The following is a 22,454-nucleotide window of genomic DNA, read 5'->3' as shown; positions in this document are numbered from 1 at the left end:
CATTTTCCTAAGCCTTAGAAAATTTTAAACTATATTGAACACATCAGCAGCAACATAGATAATAAAAGCAATGTCAAGTAGTGAAAACCTATAAGTAGAAGTCTTTTGTACATTTTAGAGCTTGACACTAATGTGACACAACAGCAGTTCACTGCTCAAGGCCAATCATACTTTTATTTTGTCAGCAGCGAAGGGAAGTTATTGTTCTGGTGAATACTGAGCATTGAAGTAGCACTGCTATTCTGCTTTCTACTATAGCTGCTAAAGGTACTGAAAGTCAAACAAATAATAAACTCTTCAAGACTTCAAAAAGATACAGCTATAATGCATCCCACACAACATTCGATAGTCTGAAGTGGAACTAAAGGAGTGAATAGATAGATGGAGCAGTTGATATTAGGATCACTTCAAATACATCTTAAAATATTTTATTTACATTTCTCAATCTGTTCTAGTTTTGAAACACAAGCGCAATTTTGTTAACACAGAAAAGGCCCTTTACATGCAAGGAAAAAAATAAAATAAAAAGCACATTATGCTCTAGACAAAAAATATATACCAAGTTAAGTGGCACAATACACACAAGCACTTTAGCAATGCCCTAAAATGAATGCAAATGGCAGCATCTAATGGCATTGGTGCTGTAGTTAAAATTTTCATGCATTACTCTGCACAGCCCCCTTTACTGCAAAAGCCAAGCTTTACATAACCAGTATCCATGTGTGCAAGTCCACAATGCTCGTGAAACAGATAGTCAATTAATAAGTGATACTAAACCCATGACCCTGCATTCACTATATCTGATCTCCCACAGTACACACAACATGGAAATGCAATTACTTTAGTAAATATAAACTGATAAATACCTTCTCATCAGCAGTTACTGTCTTGTGACTTCAGCAGAGCACTGCTTAAAGCTTGTAGGAAGTGTTTTCTTTCTGCTCCAGGAGGATGTGAAACCCTTGACCCTCTGTCTGGACAGTGCTGATTGGCCCTGTGCTAATCACATGCACTCTCCCGAGAAAAAAAAAAAAACCTCTCTAGCAATACACACCAAACTGAGCATGTGCATATGACTACGGATTCAGTGTGTATCAGGTGCTCATTTGAACAAGAGGAGGGGCAGAGAAGAAAGGATCAAACAGCCTTTTTACACAATGCAGAGGATTAACCCCTTAGGTTCCACAGTGAGTATAACAAGCATGTTTTACTGCATATACAGACTGATTTTACGGTTTTGGGTTTAGTAACACTTTAAGTACTTTTATTAGATCCAAAATAGAACAGCACAATGGAAACAGCAGACATATTACTCCATGTGATAGTTTTAAGTCAGCCAAGTTTGTCATTAAACTCAATCAATTGCACAGCCTGTACAATACCAGTATTTTAGTTTGTCTAGTGATTCCCTGGAAGCTAGGGAGATTGAACTGAATCAGACTGCTGTTTAATCCAGGTCACCTGGTCAGAATGCACGAGTAACTTTTCTCCACCCAAACACTGTAAAAGGCAGACAAAGACCCAATTATGATGAATAGGGATTCAGCCAGAGGATGTCCCAGAACCAAATCAAGTGTCTGAAAGTCAAGGGTGGAGTAGAGGTTCAAATGTTCTTGTGTCTATACCTCTCAGTCAAGGATAATAGCATTTACACCGGCTTACCGAGCACATTTCCACTAAAACCAAAACATATTTTTTTTTTTACTCACCAGCCACTTTATTAGGTACACCTGTTCAATTGCTTGGTAACACAAACTGCTAATCAGCCAATCACATGGCAGCAACTCAATGCATTTAGGCATGTAGACGTGGTGAAGACAACTTGGTGAAGTTCAAACCGAGCATCAGAATGGGGAAGACAGAGGATTTAAGTGACTTTGAATGTTGCAAAGGTTGTTGGTGTCAGAAGGGCTGGTCTGAGTATTTCAAAAACTGCTGATCTACTGGGATTTTCACGCATAACCATCTCTAGGGTTTACAGACAATGATCCAAAAAAGAGAAACTATCCAGTGAGCGGCAGTTGTGTGGATGGAAATGCCTTGTTCATGTCAGAGGTCAGAGAAGAATGGGAAGATTGGTTGCTGCGACATTCAGATGATAGGGGCAGAATTTGGCATAAACAACATGAAAGCATGGATCCATTCTGCCTTGTATCAACAGTTCAGGCTGGTGGAGTAATGGTGAGGGGGATATTTTCTTGGCACTAGCAAGGTGTACCTAATAAAGTGGCTGTTGAGTGTGTGTATATATATATATATATATATATATATATATATATTATACACTCCTCTGCACTTCAGATAAGATGTGACACTAGCACTGTCATATTTTCAAAAAGTAACAAAGACAATCTCCACAACACAACTTAAGCTGATAATATTCATATTACTCCTAACAGCTGCAAGCGAGAATTATTACGACTATAGCAGTATGGTGTAATACTAAATGATATGTCATTTGAATCTGCTAAATTGTAAGGCTTTTCAGAACCCTCTTGGGAATGTACAAGTGTAAATATCACATGTGTTAGTGACAAAAGCTCTTATGGGACAGTCACTGCACACAGGATGTTAAGTGTAGGCTAACTTTTAGTGCATCATCGAGTTTATTTTTAACAAAAGCTCAAATGGGTCAGTCACTGCACAGAAGATGGACTTAAAGTCTAAGCTAACTTTTAGTGTATCATCGCCTTTATCTTTGACAAAAGCTCACATAGGATAGTCACTGCACAAAAAATGAATATACAGTCTAGGCTAGCCTTTAGTGTATCATGAAATTAATTTTTGACAAAAGTTCATGCGGGATAGTCACAGAACAGAAGATGAACATGAAGTCTAGGCTAACCCTTTAGTGTCTCATCACCATTGACAAAAATTCATATCGGATAGTCACTGTAGATATGAACAGAAAGTCTAGACTAGCCTTTAGTGTATCACCTTTATTTTTGACAAAAGGTCAAATAGGATAATCACTACACAGAACATTAATATAAAGTCTAGGCGAACTTTATGCACATCAGTGGAAGGTGAAAGGGACTAAAGTAGATCAGTTGATCTGTCCATGGTGCTGAAACCTCCTTTATCAGCAATACAGTATCTCTCACTTCCCACAAAAAGTTTCTACTGTAGCAAAGATCCCATGATTTGACACAAAGCTGACACTCAACTACTTTATGTTTATTCAAAAGCAAACTGCAATTGCACTTTTAAAGCCCAAGAGTTCTTAAATGAAAGTAAAAGCACAATTTTATAGTTAAAATGTAACAATCAGGTTTAATGCGATGACTTTACTGAGATCTCACCTACAAGAGTGATTAGTAGCCACATCCACTATATCCATGCTTAGTGACTATGTAAGTGTAGATGAGGCAGTACCACCAGGCCTTTCACTAATGGATGAAAAAAAAAACCACTGAAGAAGAAGCGAACTGCAATGCATTCTCTTAAGGGCTGATCATTCAGTCAGTGAGAAGCCTGCGTTAAGCAAGGAAGAGAGGAAGAGATGCAGTACGAGTGAGTGAGACAGACTTCAGCATTGAAACTCACCACTTGAATTCTTGCTCTGTTTCAGACGCTTTCCACATAGACACTGCAGCATATGCACTCCTTTCTTCAGGAAATGCCCAAGAATCTTCATTGATTGACTTTTTTCTGATTCCTCGACAGATTCACAATGTGAAAGAGTCAGCAGCTCATCATCCAGTGCTTGGATCTCGCAGTCGAGGCATTGACTGGGCTTTGGTTGACAAGTAGCATTCGCGATCAGAGGATTAGAAAACTGTTCAAACGTGACATGTTGGGACTTTTCAATGAAGGCAGTTTGCCAAAAGGGGCAGAGCCTGGGAGATCTTTGTGAGGACGTCAGACAGAAAACACTGAGGTTCTTCCAAGCCCAGCCTCCTTCAACAAAGGATGAGGCTTTCAACAACAGCAGCCACTGCACAGATCAGGCTGGAGCTGATAGGAGGAGGAATCAGAACACAGGCAAATGAACGTACTGAGACAAGCTACCGGTAGTTGGCCACACAACTTAAATATTTGAAATGACATCTCTTCTTAATGTACATAATCTATTCCATTGATTTCTGATGCCATCATACATCCTTTTTTATTTCACTGCATGTCTTTTTATGCAAACATAAATTGTAAAGCGTCTGCTTTGTAGAAAGTGATTGTAAAGCAGAAACTGTATCAAGATGGGTCTCATTTTATCAGATGTTATATATTGTTTGTGGAATAATAAGAATCTTTTATATTGTCTTCACCAATCTTTCTTTAGCAGGTGTAAAAAAGTAATGTTAAAGTGGCACTCTTCTTTTCTACATTACATAATCTTAGCCCTCCCTTCCTATTTTTTTGAACAGTCTAATATTCACTTTTCTTCAATTTTTTTTAGAGGAACAACACAAATTTGATATATTTTTCTTCATGTTTTGATTTGGAATAGAATGTGTAGTGTTCCCAATGCATTTGTGTGTATGGAAATAAAAGCTATTAGAAGGATTTTGAGCTTTATTCACTTTTTTCAACACACTGCTATTATTTTGAACACAACTGTATATATACATTTTTTTTTTTTTTTGAAAGGATAGAGTCTGTACACTGTGAAACTAAAAAGCTGGCATGAAATTCATCATTCAGTATCTTCTCTACTGCAATCACCGTACCTAGCAATGTGCAACTTATTACTCAATACATATTTGAATTTAGTCACATACACGTTGTAAGTAAATGTGCTGAAGAGGATCACATTCTACATTGCTACTGAAAGTGTATGTAAAGGCTAAACTTCTATTTTTTGGATTTGAGTAGAGTAAGGAAGGGTTAGAACCTCTGTTAAAGGATAGGTTCACCTTTTGGAACATGTTCCATGTTCCACCCATTTTTAGGGTGGAACATGTAACATGTTTCATCCTCTGCCACCTCTCCTCCAATCCCCCCCTCACCAATCCCATCCTCCCTGTGGCAGCAGGCTGTGAGGATGTGAATCCTTACTCTGCATCCACTGTCACACTTTGAATGGATGATGCAGCAGGTCTGTGCTGTTTTCACAGTTTCATGCAAATGAATGCCTACAAGTACCACCAGCCATTGAGGCTGACAGCTTGTACTTCTCAATGAACTATGAAGGCACTGGTGAAAGCTCTGGTAGTTCATGGATTCTTCCTGCTCTCAAGTAACTGCCTGCCAGTACAAGGTAAAGGCAGACAGTTATGCTGAGAGTCTGCAGGAGCCTGAGATTGCACCCGCATTCTGCTGATTGCAGGTGCAATGCTCTGCAGGCTCCTTAGAAAAAAAATAGTAAATGCACATTTTTTTTTACCCGCAAAAAAAGCGAACTTATCCTTTAAGTATTAAATGCAATCTGTGTCCCCACTTGTGAGATTCACAGTGAGGGGAAATCCACACTTTTAGAATGATAAAAGTGGGCACAAAAATATGTGCCCGCTTTCATGGGCATGCGCCCACCTCCCCCTCTGATTTAGTATGAGGTTTTATTTGGAATTCATTAATTAACTCAGTTAAGAACAATTATAGGTTAATGCCCCTTTAAGAAGGTACAGTGGTTTGAGCGGGAAAATAGGTCCCCCATGTGACCTGGTGGAATTTTTTTTAATTTAGGGACTTATTATATAAGCAACCGCTTGAGGAGGCATTTAACCAGTTGGTCAGTGCCGCTCAGCTAGCTCCCCTCTCTCCCACCCTTGTCGCATGGCACTTGATGTGGTTTTGTCACCCTTTCATATAAAGGGGGGACTTGTGTTGTATTTTATTCATGCTATGCTTGAGTCCTTAATGACTGAGCAATTCCTTTTTTGAATGTTAACATTTAGTAGCATATGAAATGAATAAGAACTTTTTAAAGGTATTATATATTGAGTATTAATTTAATTACACCAATAAAAGTGCTGTGGCCAAAATTTATGCCAAGAAAATGTGTTGTGTCATTATTTATAAATAGAAAGTAGTATTCGTGGGAGGGAGTATGTGCGGCCTGCATTCCCATGACCACCAGAATGTCTCTGGCACAGGAATTCAAGGGAATTCTCTCCAATGGGACACAGATGGCAAAATTAACCTGACAGGATTGTTAACTCTTCCCTACATTTTAAAAAAGAAGTAAACTTTAATTGAAAATATGGGTATTAGCTGTGATACATGTAATCATATTATTGTAGATATATTATGGTATATAGACTCAAAACGTTTACTTTCAAATTAGGATTGTGCTGAAACTGTAGAATTGTACAGTATTTAAAGTGTTACAAAACCTAATACCCTGCATTCACTATATCTGGTTTCCCACAGTACACAGAACATGGAAATGCAATCATTTTAGTAAATACTAACTGCTAAATACCTTTTCTCATATGCAGTTGGAGCAGTCTTGTGACTTCTATCCGTGTCCAGCAGAGCACTGGTTAAAGCTTGTAGGAGGAGTTTTCATTCTCCCCTGATTGTCCTATGAGGCTGCATAACCTCTGACCCTCTGTCTGGACAGCGCTGATTGGCCCTGTCCTGATCCCATGCACCCTCCCAAGAAAAAAACAACAACTCTCTAACAATACACACCAAACCGAGCATGTGCAGCTTGCTACCGAAGCTCTGTTCTATCAGGAGATGATTTGGGGACTGTGTTAGCAAAGGAGGATCAGAGAAGACAGGATCATCCTTTTTACACAATTTGGAGGATCAACCCTTTAGGTTCCAGAGTGAGTATAACAAGCATGCTTTTTTGCATATAAAGACTGATTTTACTGTTGTGGGTTTAGTAAAACTTTAGGCAACCAATGACAGGCAGAAAGGCTATATGTAAATAAAGGGTAATACATGTTACCAACATACACAGAGGGACTGAAAGTAGTACAATTTGCAAAGGTAATTGCTACTGTAGTTGTGCTCAATTTGAATACCCACCCATGAGCTAAAAAAAGGATTTTTTCTTGCATAACTGATTAATTTGTGTCAACGCAGCTTCAGTGTGTTTACTAAGTTAAAAAAAAAATCACTTATGGAGCAGTGCATAGCAGTGTGTATGGGCCCATATCATAAAATACAGCTGGGTTCAGATGCATTAAAAAATTGTATGCACTATGGATCTGAATGCAACCTACTTTGTCCCCATGTGCATGAGCCCATATAAAGACAAATATTAATGCAACACTTGAAATAAAATTCATGAATGGGACTCTGATTGATGAAAATTTTTTTAGCCATTCTTCTGATGCTCATGGAAAATTCCTCAAGATCTGGTCCCTGTGGATCTCCTATTCCCAACCCTATCAACAGGCATTTCATCTCTGAGATGTGTAAAGACGGCCATAGATGGTTTGAATCTCAGCCAGTTCAGCAGGGACCAGCCGAAATTTGAATTATCTATGGGTAGGCTGAGTGTACTCAATTCGATTGTCGTACAACTTGGGTACGACCAGCATGTCGGATTTTTACATGCGATTATCGCATGTAGAAAGATGGAGAATATATACTACAAGTAAGTCTGCTCCCCATGATTATAGTAGTAACCAGGGGCAGACTGACAGTTCATGGGGCCCCCGGGCAACAGGGGATCATGGGACCCTGTGTCTTTGCCCAAACTCAAAAAAGCCTATGAAAAAAAAGGTACCAGGGGCATCTCATGGGGCCCCCTACTGACCCCAGGCCCTCGGGCAGTGCCAGAGTTTCCAAATGGTTAGTCCGCCCCTGGAGGTAACCATGCAAACCTTTTGTTCTCAAAGTCCCACTAGCACCCACGTAATGCAGAGAGTAGTGTAGAAGTTAGGGCAGTTTGATTCAAAATTTATCTCCAGCAATAATATTTTACTTCTCCTGTTAACTGAACCCTAGTATATGCATTGTACAGGTTCAGTTTAAATGACTTAGCAGACCACACAACATAGATGGGAACATTTCACTACCAGAGGAGTAGCTTAAAGCTTGAGGACCCTGATGCAGAAGTTGACCAGGGCCCCTCCACTACCACCCACCACTTTCACCGTGCACCAAGGTACTCCTGCCGAGCGCCACAATACTCCAAGTTGTTTCATATCTTTATTTACATATTGAGAGGGTAATTCAAAAGATTTTGGAGAAAACATTTTTACATACATGCTGCACCTTTCTAATTCTTTTGAATACCCTGGAACATGGGCAGGGTTACCACTGCAACCTCTGCGATCCCTCAAGCTTTGCCTATGGACTTGCTATAAGAGATGATCAGAGACTACAGACATGCTGCAAGAGATAGTCAGATACTAAAGGCATGGTGCAGTTGATGATCAGTGTCTACAAACATGCCACAGGAGTTGTTAGAGACTAGAGATATGCTTTAGGACAGTGGTTCTCAACCTTTCTAATGCCGCGACCCCTTAATACAGTTCCTCATGTTGTGGTGACCCATCACTGGTGTCAGCGGGAGGAAAAGTGCCCCAACATTGCTATCAGTGGGAGGAATAGTGCCCCATCATTGGTATCAGTGGTAGGAATAGTGCCCCATCATTGGTGTCAGTGGTAGGAATAGTGCCCCATCATTGGTGTCAGTGGGAGGAATAGTGCCCCATCATAGGTGTCAGTGGGGGGAATAGTGCCCATCATTGGTGTCAGTGGGAGGAATAGTGCCCCGTCATTGGTATCAGTGGGAGGAATAGTGCCCCGTCATTGGTGTCAGTGGGAGGAATAGTGCCCTGTCATTGGTGTCAGTGGGAGGAATAGTGCCCCGTCATTGGTGTCAGTGGGAGGAATAGTGCCACGTCATTGGTGTCAGTGGGGGGAATAGTGCCCCATCATTGGTGTCAGTGGGGGGAATAGTGTCCCATCATAGGTGTCAGTGGGGGGAATACTGCCCCATCATAGGTGTCAATGGAAGGAATAGTGCCCCATCATTGGTGTCAGTGGGAGGAATAGTGCCCCATCATTGGTGTCAGTGGGAGGAATAGTGCCCCATCATTGGTGTCAGTGGGAGGAATAGTGCCCCATCATTGGTGTCAGTGGTAGGAATAGTGCCCCATCATTGGTGTCAGTGGGAGGAATAGTGCCCCATCATAGGTGTCAGTGGGGGGAATAGTGCCCCATCATAGGTGTCAGTGGGGGGAATAGTGCCCCATCATAGGTGTCAGTGGGGGGAATAGTGCCCCGTCATTGGTGTCAGTGGGAGGAATAGTGCCCCGTCATTGGTGTCAGTGGGAGGAATAGTGCCCCGTCATTGGTGTCAGTGGGAGGAATAGTGCCCCGTCATTGGTGTCAGTGGGAGGAATAGTGCTCCATCATTGGTGTCAGCGGGAGGAATAGTGCCCCATCATTGGTGTCAGCGGGAGGAATAGTGCCCCATCATTGGTGTCAGTGGGGGAGGAATAGTGCCCCATCGTTGGTGTCAGTGGGGGGAGGAATAGTGCCCTATCGTTGGTGTCAGTGGGGGGGGAGGAATAGTGCCCCATCGTTGGTGTCAGTGGGGGGAGGAATCGTGCCTTATCGTTGGTGTCAGTGGGGGGAGGAATCGTGCCTCATCGTTGGTGTCAGTGGGAGGAATAGTGCCCCATCATTGGTATTAGTGAATCCAATGATGGGGCACTATTCCTCCCACTGACACCAATGATACTTACCTTGCTGACCCCTGCTCCAGCCTGGGCTCGCTCCCTCCCTCCCTCTCTCCCTCTCCCATGGTACAGACACTTACCTGTCAGCTGTCTTCCTTCTCCGGCCGCTCTCCTCCTCTTCACCCGCTCGATCTTCGCGGTGCCGCTCGGCTCCTCCTCTCCAAGCTCCACCTCCTCGCCGGTGATTGGCCGCCTGTGTGCCTCTCCTGAGCTACAGTTTCGGCGGCCAATCACCGGCGAGGATTGATCCCGAGGGTGTGTCCAGATGACAGGGGCGCCTTGTCATCCCGCCCACACCTGGAGACGGATAGAGCAGCGGTGTCTCGGTTCCTAACACCATCGGAAATATGTGTTTTCCGATGGTCTTAGGCGACCCCTGTGAAAGAGTCGTTTGACCCCCAAAGGGGGCGCGACCCCCAGGTTGAGAACCGCTGCTTTAGGAGATGTATCATAGACTAAAAAAATGTATATTAATCTTCAGGAGTCAGTGCTTAATATATACTCATATGTAACAAATAACAAATATAAAAATAATGCAAAAGAAAGGAAAAAGTCCTTTAAGTGTGATTGTTGCCAACCAAATGTCCAATATAGTGTATTAAAGTATCCATTCTTCCAATATATTGTGTACAGTGAAAATGTAACCATCCTTCAGTATCTCTACATATTTGCCACTCAACACCATCTAATGGAATAGAACTCACCGGAAGGACCGACCTCCAAATTATAGTGTAGTCCTTCTGCACCACACGTGCATGGTTAAGCAGAGCTGAGCAGGGCGGGAAAGGAGGGCTGTACTGGGCTGGAAGGGGAGGCTGAGCAGAGAGTGCACTGCTGGGGGAAAGGGCTTGTCCCATCACCCTGTGCAAGTGAAACCAGAAACTCAGATGGCCTGGATAGGCCTGGGAGGCCCTGCCTGGCCAGCCCAGGCCCTTTGAGTTTACTGAATTATGTATCCAGGGTGATGCAGCAAGCACTTTTCCCCAGCAGCACAATGTAAAACCTAATGTGACAGGGAGCATGAGCGGGATCTCCACTGCGACCCCTTTCACCCCTCATGCTCTGCCAATGCTCACTACCTAAACCAGCATAGGTCAACAGCCACTTTTCCACCTCAAAATAAATCAAACCATAGACACACTGCATAGCACAGATCCACATACTTATTGTAAATAATGATAAAACAGAAAATATTGCACTTGTACTGAGTACACTGGCCCAATTTGCACTATAGTATTAGTCAGCATGAATGCTGCTAGATGAACCACCAGGAAATTCCTGCTATGCTGGTTCAAACAATTTTCCCCAGGAAGCAACAATGACAGCATCCCAACTTAAGGAGTAACCCAGCTTGCCCAAATTATCCCTATACTGTCCCTGTGCAACAGATGCAACGCCACTGACACATTTTAGGGCCATATCCCTTGATTAGGCAATGACATATCACCCCTCCTGTAAACTAAACCCCTAGTATGGGCAACATACAGGTTCACTTTAAACTACTTAGCAAATCATTTTCAGCTGAAAAAGTAAGGACTTTTGTACAAGTTCGCCATGCAGCTTGACAGCCAACATCAGCAGAAACGTGTATTGTTTATACCACTTGTCACTGATATGTACACTATATTGCCAAAGGTATTGGGACACCCCTCAAAATCATTGGATTCAGGTGTTCCAATCACCTCCATGGCCACAGGTGTATAAAATCAAGCACCTAGGCATGCAGACTGCTTCTACAGACATTTGTGAAAGAATGGGTCGCTCTCAGGAACTCAGTGAATTCAAGTGTGGTACCATGATAGGTTGCCACCTGTGCAATAAGTCCATCCGTGAAATTTCCTTGCTACTAAATATTCCACGGTCAACTGCTAGTGGTATTATAACAGAGTGGAAGCAACTGGGAACAACAGCAAATCAGCCACAAAGTGGTAGGCCACAGAAAATGACAGAGCAGGGTCAGCGTATGCTGAAAAGCACAGTGCACAGAAGTCGCCAACTGTCTGCAGAGTCAATAGTTAAAGACCTCCAAACTTTGTGTGGCCTTCAGATTAGTACAACAGTGCTTCATGAAATGGGTTTCCGTGGCCAAGCAGCTGCATCCAAGCCTTACATCACCAAGTACAATGCAAAGCATCGGATGCAGTGGCATAAAGCACAAGGCCACCAGACTCTAGAGCAGTGGAGATGTGTTCTCTGGAGTGACAAATCAGGCTTCTCTGTCTGGCAATCTGATGGACATGTCTGGGTTTGGCGGTTGCCAGGAGAACGGTACTTGCCTTACTTGTATTGTGCCAAGTGTAAAGCTTGGTGGAGGGGGGATTATGGTGTGGGAATGCTGTTCAGGGGTTGGGCTTGGCCCCTTAGTTCCAGGGAACTCTTAAGACGTAAGCATACCAAGACATTTTGGACAATTTCATTTTGGCCCCTTCATGTTCCAACATGACTGCAAACCAGTGCACAAAGCAAGGTCCATAAAGACATGGATGAATGAGTTTGGGGTGGAGGAACTTGACTGACCTCCACAGAGTCCTGACCTCAACCCAACAGAACACCTTTGGGATGAATTAGAGAGAAGACTGCGAGCCAGGCCTTCTCGTCCAACATCAGTGCCTGACCTCACAAATGCACTTCTGGAAGAATGGTCAAACATTCCCATAGACACACTCCTAAACCTTGTGGACAGCCTTCCCAGAAGAGTTGAAGCTGTTATAACTGCAAAGGGTGGGCCAACTCAATATTGAACCCTACGGACTAAGACTGGGATGCCGTTAAAGTTCATGTGTGTAAGGGCAGGTGTCCCAATACGTTTGGCAATATAGTGTGTATATATACAGTATATATATATATATATATATATTGTGGCAGTGCGGTGTCCTGCCACGGTCAAACTCCAGTTGAAAACCCTGGATTCTCAACCAGGCAGGTTGAGGGGCTCCAGAGAGTTAATGTATTGCAGAGGAAACTGACTTTTCGGTTTCCTCATTTATTTATTAAGTTTGTTTTGGGATCTGGAGCCTGGAGATTTCGAAGAGATCTGGGAGGGATGAAATCTCCAATCCGGGGTCCGTGTTTTGAGAACCCCCAGCACACTGAGTGCACAGGTGTGTACAGGCCTTTTTATAGGGTCCTAACCATAGTTCTGGGCTCCACCCCGGCAAACGGAGTCAGGAGGGCTCCACCCCGGCAGACGGGAGGTCTCTGCCTTGGAGTCAGGTGGAGGCCAGACTAGCTGTGTGCTGGTGCCATATTTTGGGAAGAGTCTGCAGGAGGCAGACTTAAAACTGCGTGCAAGCCAGGAGGCTGAATACTATTAATTTGCTTGATGATGGATACCCCTGCGTGGGAAGCATTCTTGTTTATTTGAACTTTCTTGTAAATAAAAGTGGGCAAAAAGGCCCTTAAACAGATGCGAGTTGCTGTGTGTTTTGAAGAAGAGCTCTACCACTTGAAGCGAGTTCCCACAATATATATATATATATATATATATATATATATATATATATATATATATACACACACACACACACACTGTATGTTTTAAATCTAAAATCAAGCAGAAATAAAAGACCACCATTTATTCCAGTGATGCGCTTGTTAAAATAAAATATCCAAACAGATTTTATATATAGCTAGTATAAGTACCAGAATCTGTCACATTAGCTTCTTACAATCCCGTGCATAGTATGCCTTGAACTGTGAAAGGGTAAGACAGCAGCGTGAGTTTCAGTCTTTTCTGCAGTGCATACTTTTTCTAATCCAACCCAGACAAGAAGAGGGATTTAGTACTGACAGAAGATTGAAGCAAAGTGAGAGTTCCTGACTCATGCACACAGCCAATTATTGCCGTACACCATCCAGATCAGTATATTTCTGGGGCAAGTGCAGTCAGGCGTATACGGAAAGCCAGTACAATCAATGACAGGCGATGCTGTCTACATGTAAATGCACATGAAATGATTACATGCAGCTAGGGCTCGATCAGATGTGCGGTGCATCACTTTTCAGACGGTGGTTGACAGGCAACTGGGAAGTGAGCCCCCTCTCGATACAGCAATGTGCAATGGAGTCTCTAGCTATCCCGGGACTCCCTCTCCTCATTGGCTGAGACAGAGGTGGGAACCATTGGCTCCCATTGCTGTCAATCACAGCCAGTGAGCCAATGAGAAGAGAGAGGGGTGGGATCAATTCGCAGCTCCAAAGGTGAATGGATACACAGAGCAGCGGGTGACCACATAGCAAGCTGCTTGCTGTGGGGGCACCCAACAGGAAAGAGGGGCAAGGAGTTTTGGCGGAGGACCCGGGAAGAGGAGGATCCGAGCTGTTCTATGCAAAACCACTGCACACAGTTGGTAAGTATAGACATGTTTGTTATTTAATGACTTGCCCTCCAGAGGATTTACCCCCCTTCCTGACCAGGCCATTTTTTGTGTTACGGGGCTGCATTACTTTAACTTACAATTGCGTGGTCATGCAACACTGCACCTAAATGAAATTTACATCCTTTGTCACAAATAGAACTTTCTTTTGGTGGTATGTAATCTCCTGTGCTTTTTTTTATTTTTATAAACAAAAAAAAAATGACAATTTTGAGAAAAGACAATATTTTTGACATTTTGCTATTAAACATGTCCAATAAAATAAAATTTAAAAAATCAAATTTCATCATAAATTTAGGGCAAAATTTATTCTGCTAAGACTTTGATAAGAAAAAATCAAAATACATGTAAATTAATTGGTTTACTTGAAATTTATAGCATTTACAAATGGCGGTATATATACTGGATTTTTTTCTTTTATTAGTAAATGGCGGCGATCAGCGACTTATAGCGGGATTGCAGGACTGCGGCGAGCATTCTGACACTGGGGGGAACTGACTTGGTGTCACTGACATCCCCAGTGACACGAATACAGTGATCAGTGCTAATAAAAAGCACTGGCACTATACTAATGGCACTGTGCAGGAAGAGGTTAACATTTGGGACGATTAAAGGGTTAATTGTGTGCTGTGTCCGTGCTTTTCACTGTCAGCACACTGCATTGTGTGGCTCTGCTATGCAGAGCCATATAAAGCAGTGTGCTGGAGCTGACAGGGGAGAGAACTGTATTGTTTACTTACAGTTCTCTCTCCCTGTTGGTATTACTCAGTATAAAAGACGTTGTGAGCGCTGTGAAAAGTAAAGCAGCACTTTGAAGGAGAGAAATTGTCACAAAGACTGTTTTTGCACTGCATGTTACTCTGCTTGTGACATAATGTTTGGGATCACATTAGTCACTTAATCACTATATATTGATATCTTGGACGTTTTTTACTTAAATACTTGTGATATAGCGCCGCATCTTTTATATTTCATGGTATTACTCAGTGATCACCGGGTGCTGGCGAGTAATCACTGTCCGGGACCCGGTGATTGACAGCCGAGGCCACAAATGGCAGCCCGGATACCTGGAAATGCAAAATCATGTATATATGCGTGATTTTGCGCACCCCTGCCACCCTGTAGCAGTATTTCTGCTATAGGGCAGCAGTAAAGTGGTTAAAAAAAAGGCTTCAGAATCACTTTAAGTGCTATTGCAGTTTGAATTAAACTCTGTTACTTAACTGCAATGGGAAAAATGAGTCACCAACTTGGCTATGCTGTCTGGCAGGGGTACCTGCATCACAAGAGTGGTTGGACAGAAATGCAACTGTTTTTAGCAAGTGAGAACACCCACAAAATAACCAACACAGGCAATCACAAGGGAACTTACGTAAATAATATTTGTTGGCGTAAAAAATGACTTTTTCTATTTCTGCTTAGGAGGATATACGTAAAATTAGTGTCACACAGGTTTTACTTTAAGTACTTAGCACAATACTTACACTCAGTTCTTAAATAAGGCAGCTTTGAGGAGAATTATGTATACATCAGTGCAAATTCTAATTGCCTCCCTTGGGATTCATATGCTAAAAAAATATATTTTCTATCTAGGTTTAGATTACATTTTGTGTATAATGATACATAAGCATCGAGGAGAGGCTGAAATATTTGAGGAAATATTACTTAAATATAAATATCACTAACTTGAATATAAATGAAGAAAGAGTGCATTACAAACTTCAAGACTGGAACAGAGGCCTCATGAAATGAAACAGCCTGCAAGTCTTACTGACTGCATACAGTCATAATTACAGTATTAGCCACCATGGCAACAGCTGTTTCGTCTGCTTGCCCTAGGGAAAAGGACAGGAGTCAAATGTACAGTGGTCTATGCTAGGGGTTGTGGAAAGTAAAACGGAAATGACAGATGTTGAATCTCAATAAGGGAATTCCCATGCTCCCGAGATTTACCAAAGAAACAATCTCTGTACCTTTATGTCCCATAAGAGCAGATACACAGGTGGAAGCCATGGAAAATGACAGACACAAAACCACACAGTATAAATTGTATGTATTCACTAACAGCTTTATGTTGTCTACAAGCAAACCCATTATTATAGAAGAAATAGGTATAAATGGAATAGGCACTTACTGGCTTAAAGTTCCATAACAACATAACAAAGATTATATGTTATCATAACACTTTAGAACAGGGGTCTCCAAACTTTCTAAAGAAAGGGCCAGTTTCTTCAGACTTGAATGGGGGAAAGGCTGTGCCCAGTGGGAGTAAACAATGACCAATCTTTAGTATTGGGGAAGAAATAGTTGGTGTCAGTGGGAGGAAGAGTGCCCATCGTTGGTGTCAGTAGTAGGATTGTGCTCCATTGTTGGTGTCCGTGGAAAGAATAGTGCCCCACTGTTGGTGTCAGAGGCAAGAACAATGCTTCAAGCGTTGTATAAAGGCAAGCAAAGGGCAGTATCTGGCCCCAGGGCTGCAGTTTTCAGACCACTGCTTATAATACAGTATTTATATAGCGCCAACAGTTCGCTCAGCGCTGTACATTACAATGGGAGACAATACACGAGACAGTACAATAACAATACAAAGCAATACACGAGGGGTTTGAGGGCCCTGCTCCTTGGAGCTTACAATCTAGGAGAGAGGGGATAGTGGTACGGGAGGAATAGCTGTGGGGGATGGAGTGGTAGGAACAGTGGAGGAGATCAGCAATTAGCAGAGGGTGGGGTAGGCTTCCCTGAAGAGGTGAGATTTCAGGGTGCGCCTAAAGGAGAGGAGAGTAGGTGATAGTCTGATGGATTGGGGTAGGGAGTTCCAGAGGATGGGTGAAGCCCTGGAGAAGTCCTGGAGGCGGGCATGGGAGGAGGAGACCAGGGAGCTTTAGATGCTATATGATAAGAGTAGTACAATAAGGTTATTGACCAACATACCGGTACCCCCTCCCCCCTTCACTACCCAAACAAAATTACCAAATGTCCATGAATGTAGCTAACAGAACACTAGACTACACATCAAAATTATAGGAGCCAAACATCAATGTCACATGTGTGAATGCTTTTACATACAGTACATACTTTAGTTGTGAATGACACAATTAATCAAGCTCTTGCCTACGTTGTAGAGAAAAGTGAAAACTTCTGTAACTTTTCAGGACTGGATGAACAAATTCCTGATATGTCGTAAAATAATAAGCAGTATCATTTAAAAAAAAAAAAAAGTAACCATTAAAAAGATCCATCCTTTAGACAGGTGACTTTTCTAGGCTAAGGTTATTCCATTAGGCTGCTGCAGGTAAGAGAAAGTATTTCCTCAGTCTCCTCTCTGTCAGTGATCAAACTGCAATATTATAACTTTGTAGCAAATCACAAAGCACGTGGCTGCAGCATGGGTTTGACTCATGTTACACATTTGTGAACAGTGCCAAGAACTATCAATGCACCAAAATTTACATGATTGTGCCACCTCTAAGCCTACATTTTAGTCTGTAAAGTACAGAGGTGAGACAAAAAAAGGTGTGAATGTGACCACATGTTTCACATTGAAAGCGGAAGTGTTGTGTCATTCTTTTGCTTACACTGTGTGATGAGACACCTAGCTAACAGTTATAACACCTAGTATCACAGGACTGAGATTGAGCTCTGCAGTCACTTTTGCAGCAGTTCTCTTATTCCGAGTCACAATCCTACGCTATGTCCTTTTGTCTCTTTCGGTCAGTTGACCATGTCAACCAGGCCTCTGTATATGCCATCATAACCTTTGATATTGAACCTCACGACACAGCAAATAAATTGGTAACTTCAGTCACAGAGGCACCAGCTAAGTGGGCACCAACAGTTTGCTCTCTTTGAAGCTCAGAAAGCTCTGACTAGACTCCCTATTACTAGCAGCGCATGCAGTGAATGACGAAAGTGAGGCTTCCCACCTGTTAACTAGGTGTCTCATCACAAAGCGGAATCAAAAGCATGTTACATCACTTCCGCTTTCAACATGAAACATGTTGTCACTTTCATATCTGAAAATCATGTAGTGTTTCCATGTTATTGTCTAACCCATGTAGATTCTCATCCTGCATGAGAAAAATAGCACTAGTCTACATAAACTGTATAAACCTTATTCCATCATGTTTGTCTCACTTATGACAGTAAAATATTAGCATTCTGGTACAACCTATTGCAAACTAATTTACACTAAAAGAAAGGCATTTTTTTCAATTGTGAGCTTTTTTAAAGAGACACTATAAAAATAACCTAAAAAGATGCATAAAAAAAAAACAGTTTAAATATTAATGATTAAAACAAATGTTAAAAATGTGAGGCTCATTTGGGTTAACTGAGGTTTTAGAAAAGGTTAAATAGGAATAATAATGTTACATTGTATTTCTCAATCAGTTTGTCTAGAAGCTCCATTTTACACAGCAGTGGCTGCAGTCAGAGCTGTAAGGGTTCATTTACAGTGAGAATCTGTGATTCTTGGTAGAGGAGAAACTAGCCCCCATGCATACCTTGTGAGTGAACAGCCCTGACCAGCAGCAGCTCAGTCAGATTTGTTCATATGTAACCAATATTGAATATGTGATAACAAATAGGGCTTCTGACCAGCCCTGGCCACAGACAGTTTGCATCCCAGATGGGCCCTGGACACACACAAACTGGATTCAGCTAATCATCCAGTTTCTGGTCAGTTTCTATGCAGCCATAACACAGAGTGGTGCTTCATCTTAATGCTACAATCTAGTCATCAGTTTGAATAAGCCCTTATACAGAGCAAGTCCCTGCTGTCATTTTGACAGCAGAAATTGCTGGCAAGAGCAACACAGGAGTGGCATCAGGTGAAGGACTGGGTGTACAATACAGAACCTTTCTTAGGCATACATCCAGCTTTGGGACTAATTAAGACTTTTTATCACTCTATTACATGCTGTTCGAGCTTCAAGTAGATTATATATGTTGTACAATATTATTACATTTTAACACTTTAAGGGCTAAACAATTCCTTCTTTGCATCTATAAGCTATAATAAATAGAACAAAGAAGGAAATGATCACAACTGATTGCTACAGTTCTGACAATTTTAATCAGTGATAAGAACAGGATTTGAATACATCAATTATTTACACAATTGTGTTATCTGTGACACAGCTGCATAGTGTTTTATTTTGAAGTAACAGTTTCAAGTATTGCTCAGATTTATTCATTAGTGGCTATAGGGCCCTTTTTCCATCCTATGGGAAAATCAGAAAACTTCTCTGCATTGATTATTTCATGAAAAAAGGCTGTTTGATTGTAAATCAAAACATATGCTACTCTGTGATCCTCACACTAGCACACATATAAAATGTAAAGAAATGTTCATTCAGACCTACATCTCCTGTAATAAACTGTTAAACAACTGCTCTTCCAGGCACTGACTCAAAGTTAGTAAATCCTAACCGGTTTTATGGAACTAGAGATTTGAAAATACAGGAAAGCTGCCTCCACACATTACAATCTGCTGTCTGTAAAGTCCCCTTTATCTTTGTGAGAAGTCCTACCAAAACAATAGATTTAATTTTTATCCAATCAGGTAGACTTTTATACTATATAATTTAAAGGAGATGATACAGTCAGGTTTTAGATTTCATAGAGATCTGAAAAGCCCAACTGCTGCCAAAACGTTTAGGGCTCACGTACAAAGGGCGTTTGGAAAACTCTTCTGAATGATAGAAATTGACTGCTGGAAAACGTAGGTTAAAAAACATCAGTTTAGCCATGTTTGCATACCGCGTTTGTGTTCAGAATCATTTTTAAAAGATAACCTCAGGAGACCCTCCCAAATGCCCAGAATGCACTCAAAAAAAGTATGGTAAATAATTAACCATTTCATTTTGGGAGAAATAAAGAGAACAGAAGCAGAGAGAGCAGTATGTGTTGAGATGACCTGTCTTTTCTGGTCGTATTCACTATGGATTCCATCATGGCCATATGCAGAACGTTCTACCATTTTTTCCTTCAAACCTGCAACTGACTGCACTGGTGTACCGGGTCCATTTGAATACATGGAAATTGCTTTGCATGCATTTCTGATGATGAAAAAAGGCTCTGGACAGTATATGGATATGGAACAGTTAAAAAATGCTTCTAAACGCAAATGCTTATAAACACATTTAACCACGTTTACAATCATTTGGCATTTGAAACGCTGATAAAATCTACTCCTGAACGCAAGTTAGGTGTGTTCCAAAAAACGACTGTAAACTCAACTGCCTGTAAATGACTGTAAAGGACTATGTGTACATGGACACGTAGGAAAACATTAGGGAGCGTTCAGGGGCTGCTGAAAAAAATACTGAACAGCTCCTGAACGTCAGTTTAGCAGCTGCAGTGTACATGAGCCTTTAATGTGTTGTGGATAAGAGCCTCTGTCAGGTTTTATTGTCACTTGTGTCCCTATGGGAATGAAATAAAGAAAAATATATTTTTTACAGTAAGAAATGGTTACACACAGGGACAGGAAGTGAATTAACATCTCACACCTCATTCTAACCTCAACAATCTAAAATGTTCAGAGAAGCATCCATTTTATATTCTTTTTTTTAGGTAGAGTGTAAACAGAAAACCATAAAATGCAATTTATTCCCATTACATACTTAGATTTCCAGGGTACAGTATAGAAGGCATGGTCATGAGACTTAGAGTTCTTACAGGTTCCTGGGAAAGCTTAGGAACCTGAGTGATATTATTCTGACTCACCTACGAGGCCATAAACTTTATCTCCCACGATGTATACAGCTATACCACATGGTGCTGAATTTATCCCTTGCATCGGGTCAAATAGTTTAACTCAATTAATAAACTCACATGTTGAGGAAGTCAAATGAGGAAACCTATTTGAATGTTCCGTTTAATGGAGAATATCATAGGTAGAAAAACGTTAATGTTGTAAGCCTCATGGAAGATGCATTCAGGAACACAGGATACAGAAGAACGATTACAGAGAGAGGCAGGGGGGAAGAGTATAGGCAAGTACAGTGAGCGAAAGAGCTCAGCTTAGAAAGAAGGAGAGAGCTTAAAGACACAGAGCAATGATAAACAAGTGATGGTCACAGAGAAAGTATAATAAATCAAATAGTGTAACACAACAGATATCAACTTCACCCTACCATATAGGGCAGTCAGGAAATGCCCCTTAAAATAAATATTAGACATTAAGGGGTTTATTTACTAAAGCTGGAGAGTGCAAAATCAGACTCCCTTCTGCATAGAAACCAATCAGCTTCCAGGTTTCATTGCCAAAGCTTCATTGAACAAGCTGAGGTTAGAAGCTGATTGGTTTCTATGCAGAAGGGAGTCTGATTTTGGACTCTCCAGCTTTAGTAAATAAACCCCTAAGGATCTGGAAAAGAAATCAGGGGGAACCGCACACTGCTTTTTTTGTTTTTGTTCTTTTTTGCATGGGGTCCCATGATAAATTTATATCAGATCTGCAAAACCTGGTCTTAACTACCTGAGTCCCCACCGCCACTTTAAAACGGCACTGGGATAGCGGCTCTTTGCCCCAGTGCCTTTTTAAAACAGCAGTGGGGATTGTGCTGTGTTTACATTGGGAATCAGATGCTATCACAAGTGACTGCACACCCATTTACTGGGGAGGGTTGTGCAGAGCTGTCAATGCTCTGCCCAGCTATCCACACAGCAGTCGATCATGGCTATAGTGATCTACTGCATGCTGATTGCACCCAGCAATAGATGACTAATAGCACTACTTCTGAAAACCTGTATGGAAAGTCTTGAGCAGATGAAGACCCTCCAACAAAAAAAGTGAAAGAAAAGTGTGAATAAATGTAAAAATAAAATAAAAAATAATTATATATATATATATATATATATATATACACAGTGGGGATCGAAAGTTTGGGCACCCCAGCTAAAAATTTGTATTAATGTGCATAAAGAAGCCAAGGAAAGATGGAAAAATCTCCAAAAGGCATCAAATTACAGATTAAACATTCTTATAATATGTCAACAAAAGTTAGATTTTATTTCCATCATTTACACTTTCAAAATAACACAACAAAAAAATGGCGTCTGCAAAGGTTTGGGCACCCTGCAGAGTTAATATCTTGTACTGCCCCCTTTTGGCAAGTATCACAGCTTGTAAATGCTTTTTGTAGCCAGCCAAGAGTCTTTCAATTCTTGTTTGAGGTATCTTTGCCCATTCTTCCTTACAAAAGTCTTCCAGCTCTTTGAGATTTCTGGGCTGTCTGTCACGCACTGCTCTTTTAAGGTCTATCCATAGATTTTCAATTATGTTGAGGTCAGGAGATTGTGAAGGCCATGGCAAAACCTTCAGTTTACGCCTCTTGATGTAATCCCCCGTGGATTTCGAGGTGTGTTTAGGATTATTATCCATTTGTAGAAGCCATCCTCTCTTTAACTTCAGCTTTTTCACAGATGGCATCAAGTTACCACCCAAAATTTGCTGAAATTTTATTGAATCCATTTTTCCTTC

General features: G+C 41.4%; 1 protein-coding gene across 3 annotated transcripts in view; it reads right to left on the bottom strand.

Annotated features, from left to right (window-relative positions):
* Window positions 1-22,454, bottom strand: part of LOC149445028 (fibroblast growth factor 12) — a 705,992-nt gene that overhangs the window by 430,321 nt on the left and 253,217 nt on the right. The window contains exon 1 of one of the 3 annotated variants that reach the window (XM_089654316.1): window positions 3,547-3,792. The exons of the other annotated variants lie outside the window; for them this stretch is intronic. Within the exon in view, the coding sequence (XP_089510442.1) occupies window positions 3,547-3,637 (91 nt within the window). The 5' untranslated portion in view covers window positions 3,638-3,792. Of the gene's footprint in view, window positions 1-3,546; window positions 3,793-22,454 lie in introns of those variants that run through there. 3 annotated transcript variants of the gene reach the window in all.

The sequence above is a fragment of the Staurois parvus genome, unplaced genomic scaffold (genome assembly GCF_062004578.1).
Source record: "Staurois parvus isolate SC_StPar_1 unplaced genomic scaffold, SC_StPar_1.0 ptg000750l, whole genome shotgun sequence".
In the NCBI taxonomy this organism is placed as follows: Eukaryota; Metazoa; Chordata; class Amphibia; order Anura; family Ranidae; genus Staurois; species Staurois parvus.
Note: the sequence above shows the minus strand (reverse complement) of the source record. Positions and strands in the feature narration are given on the sequence as shown.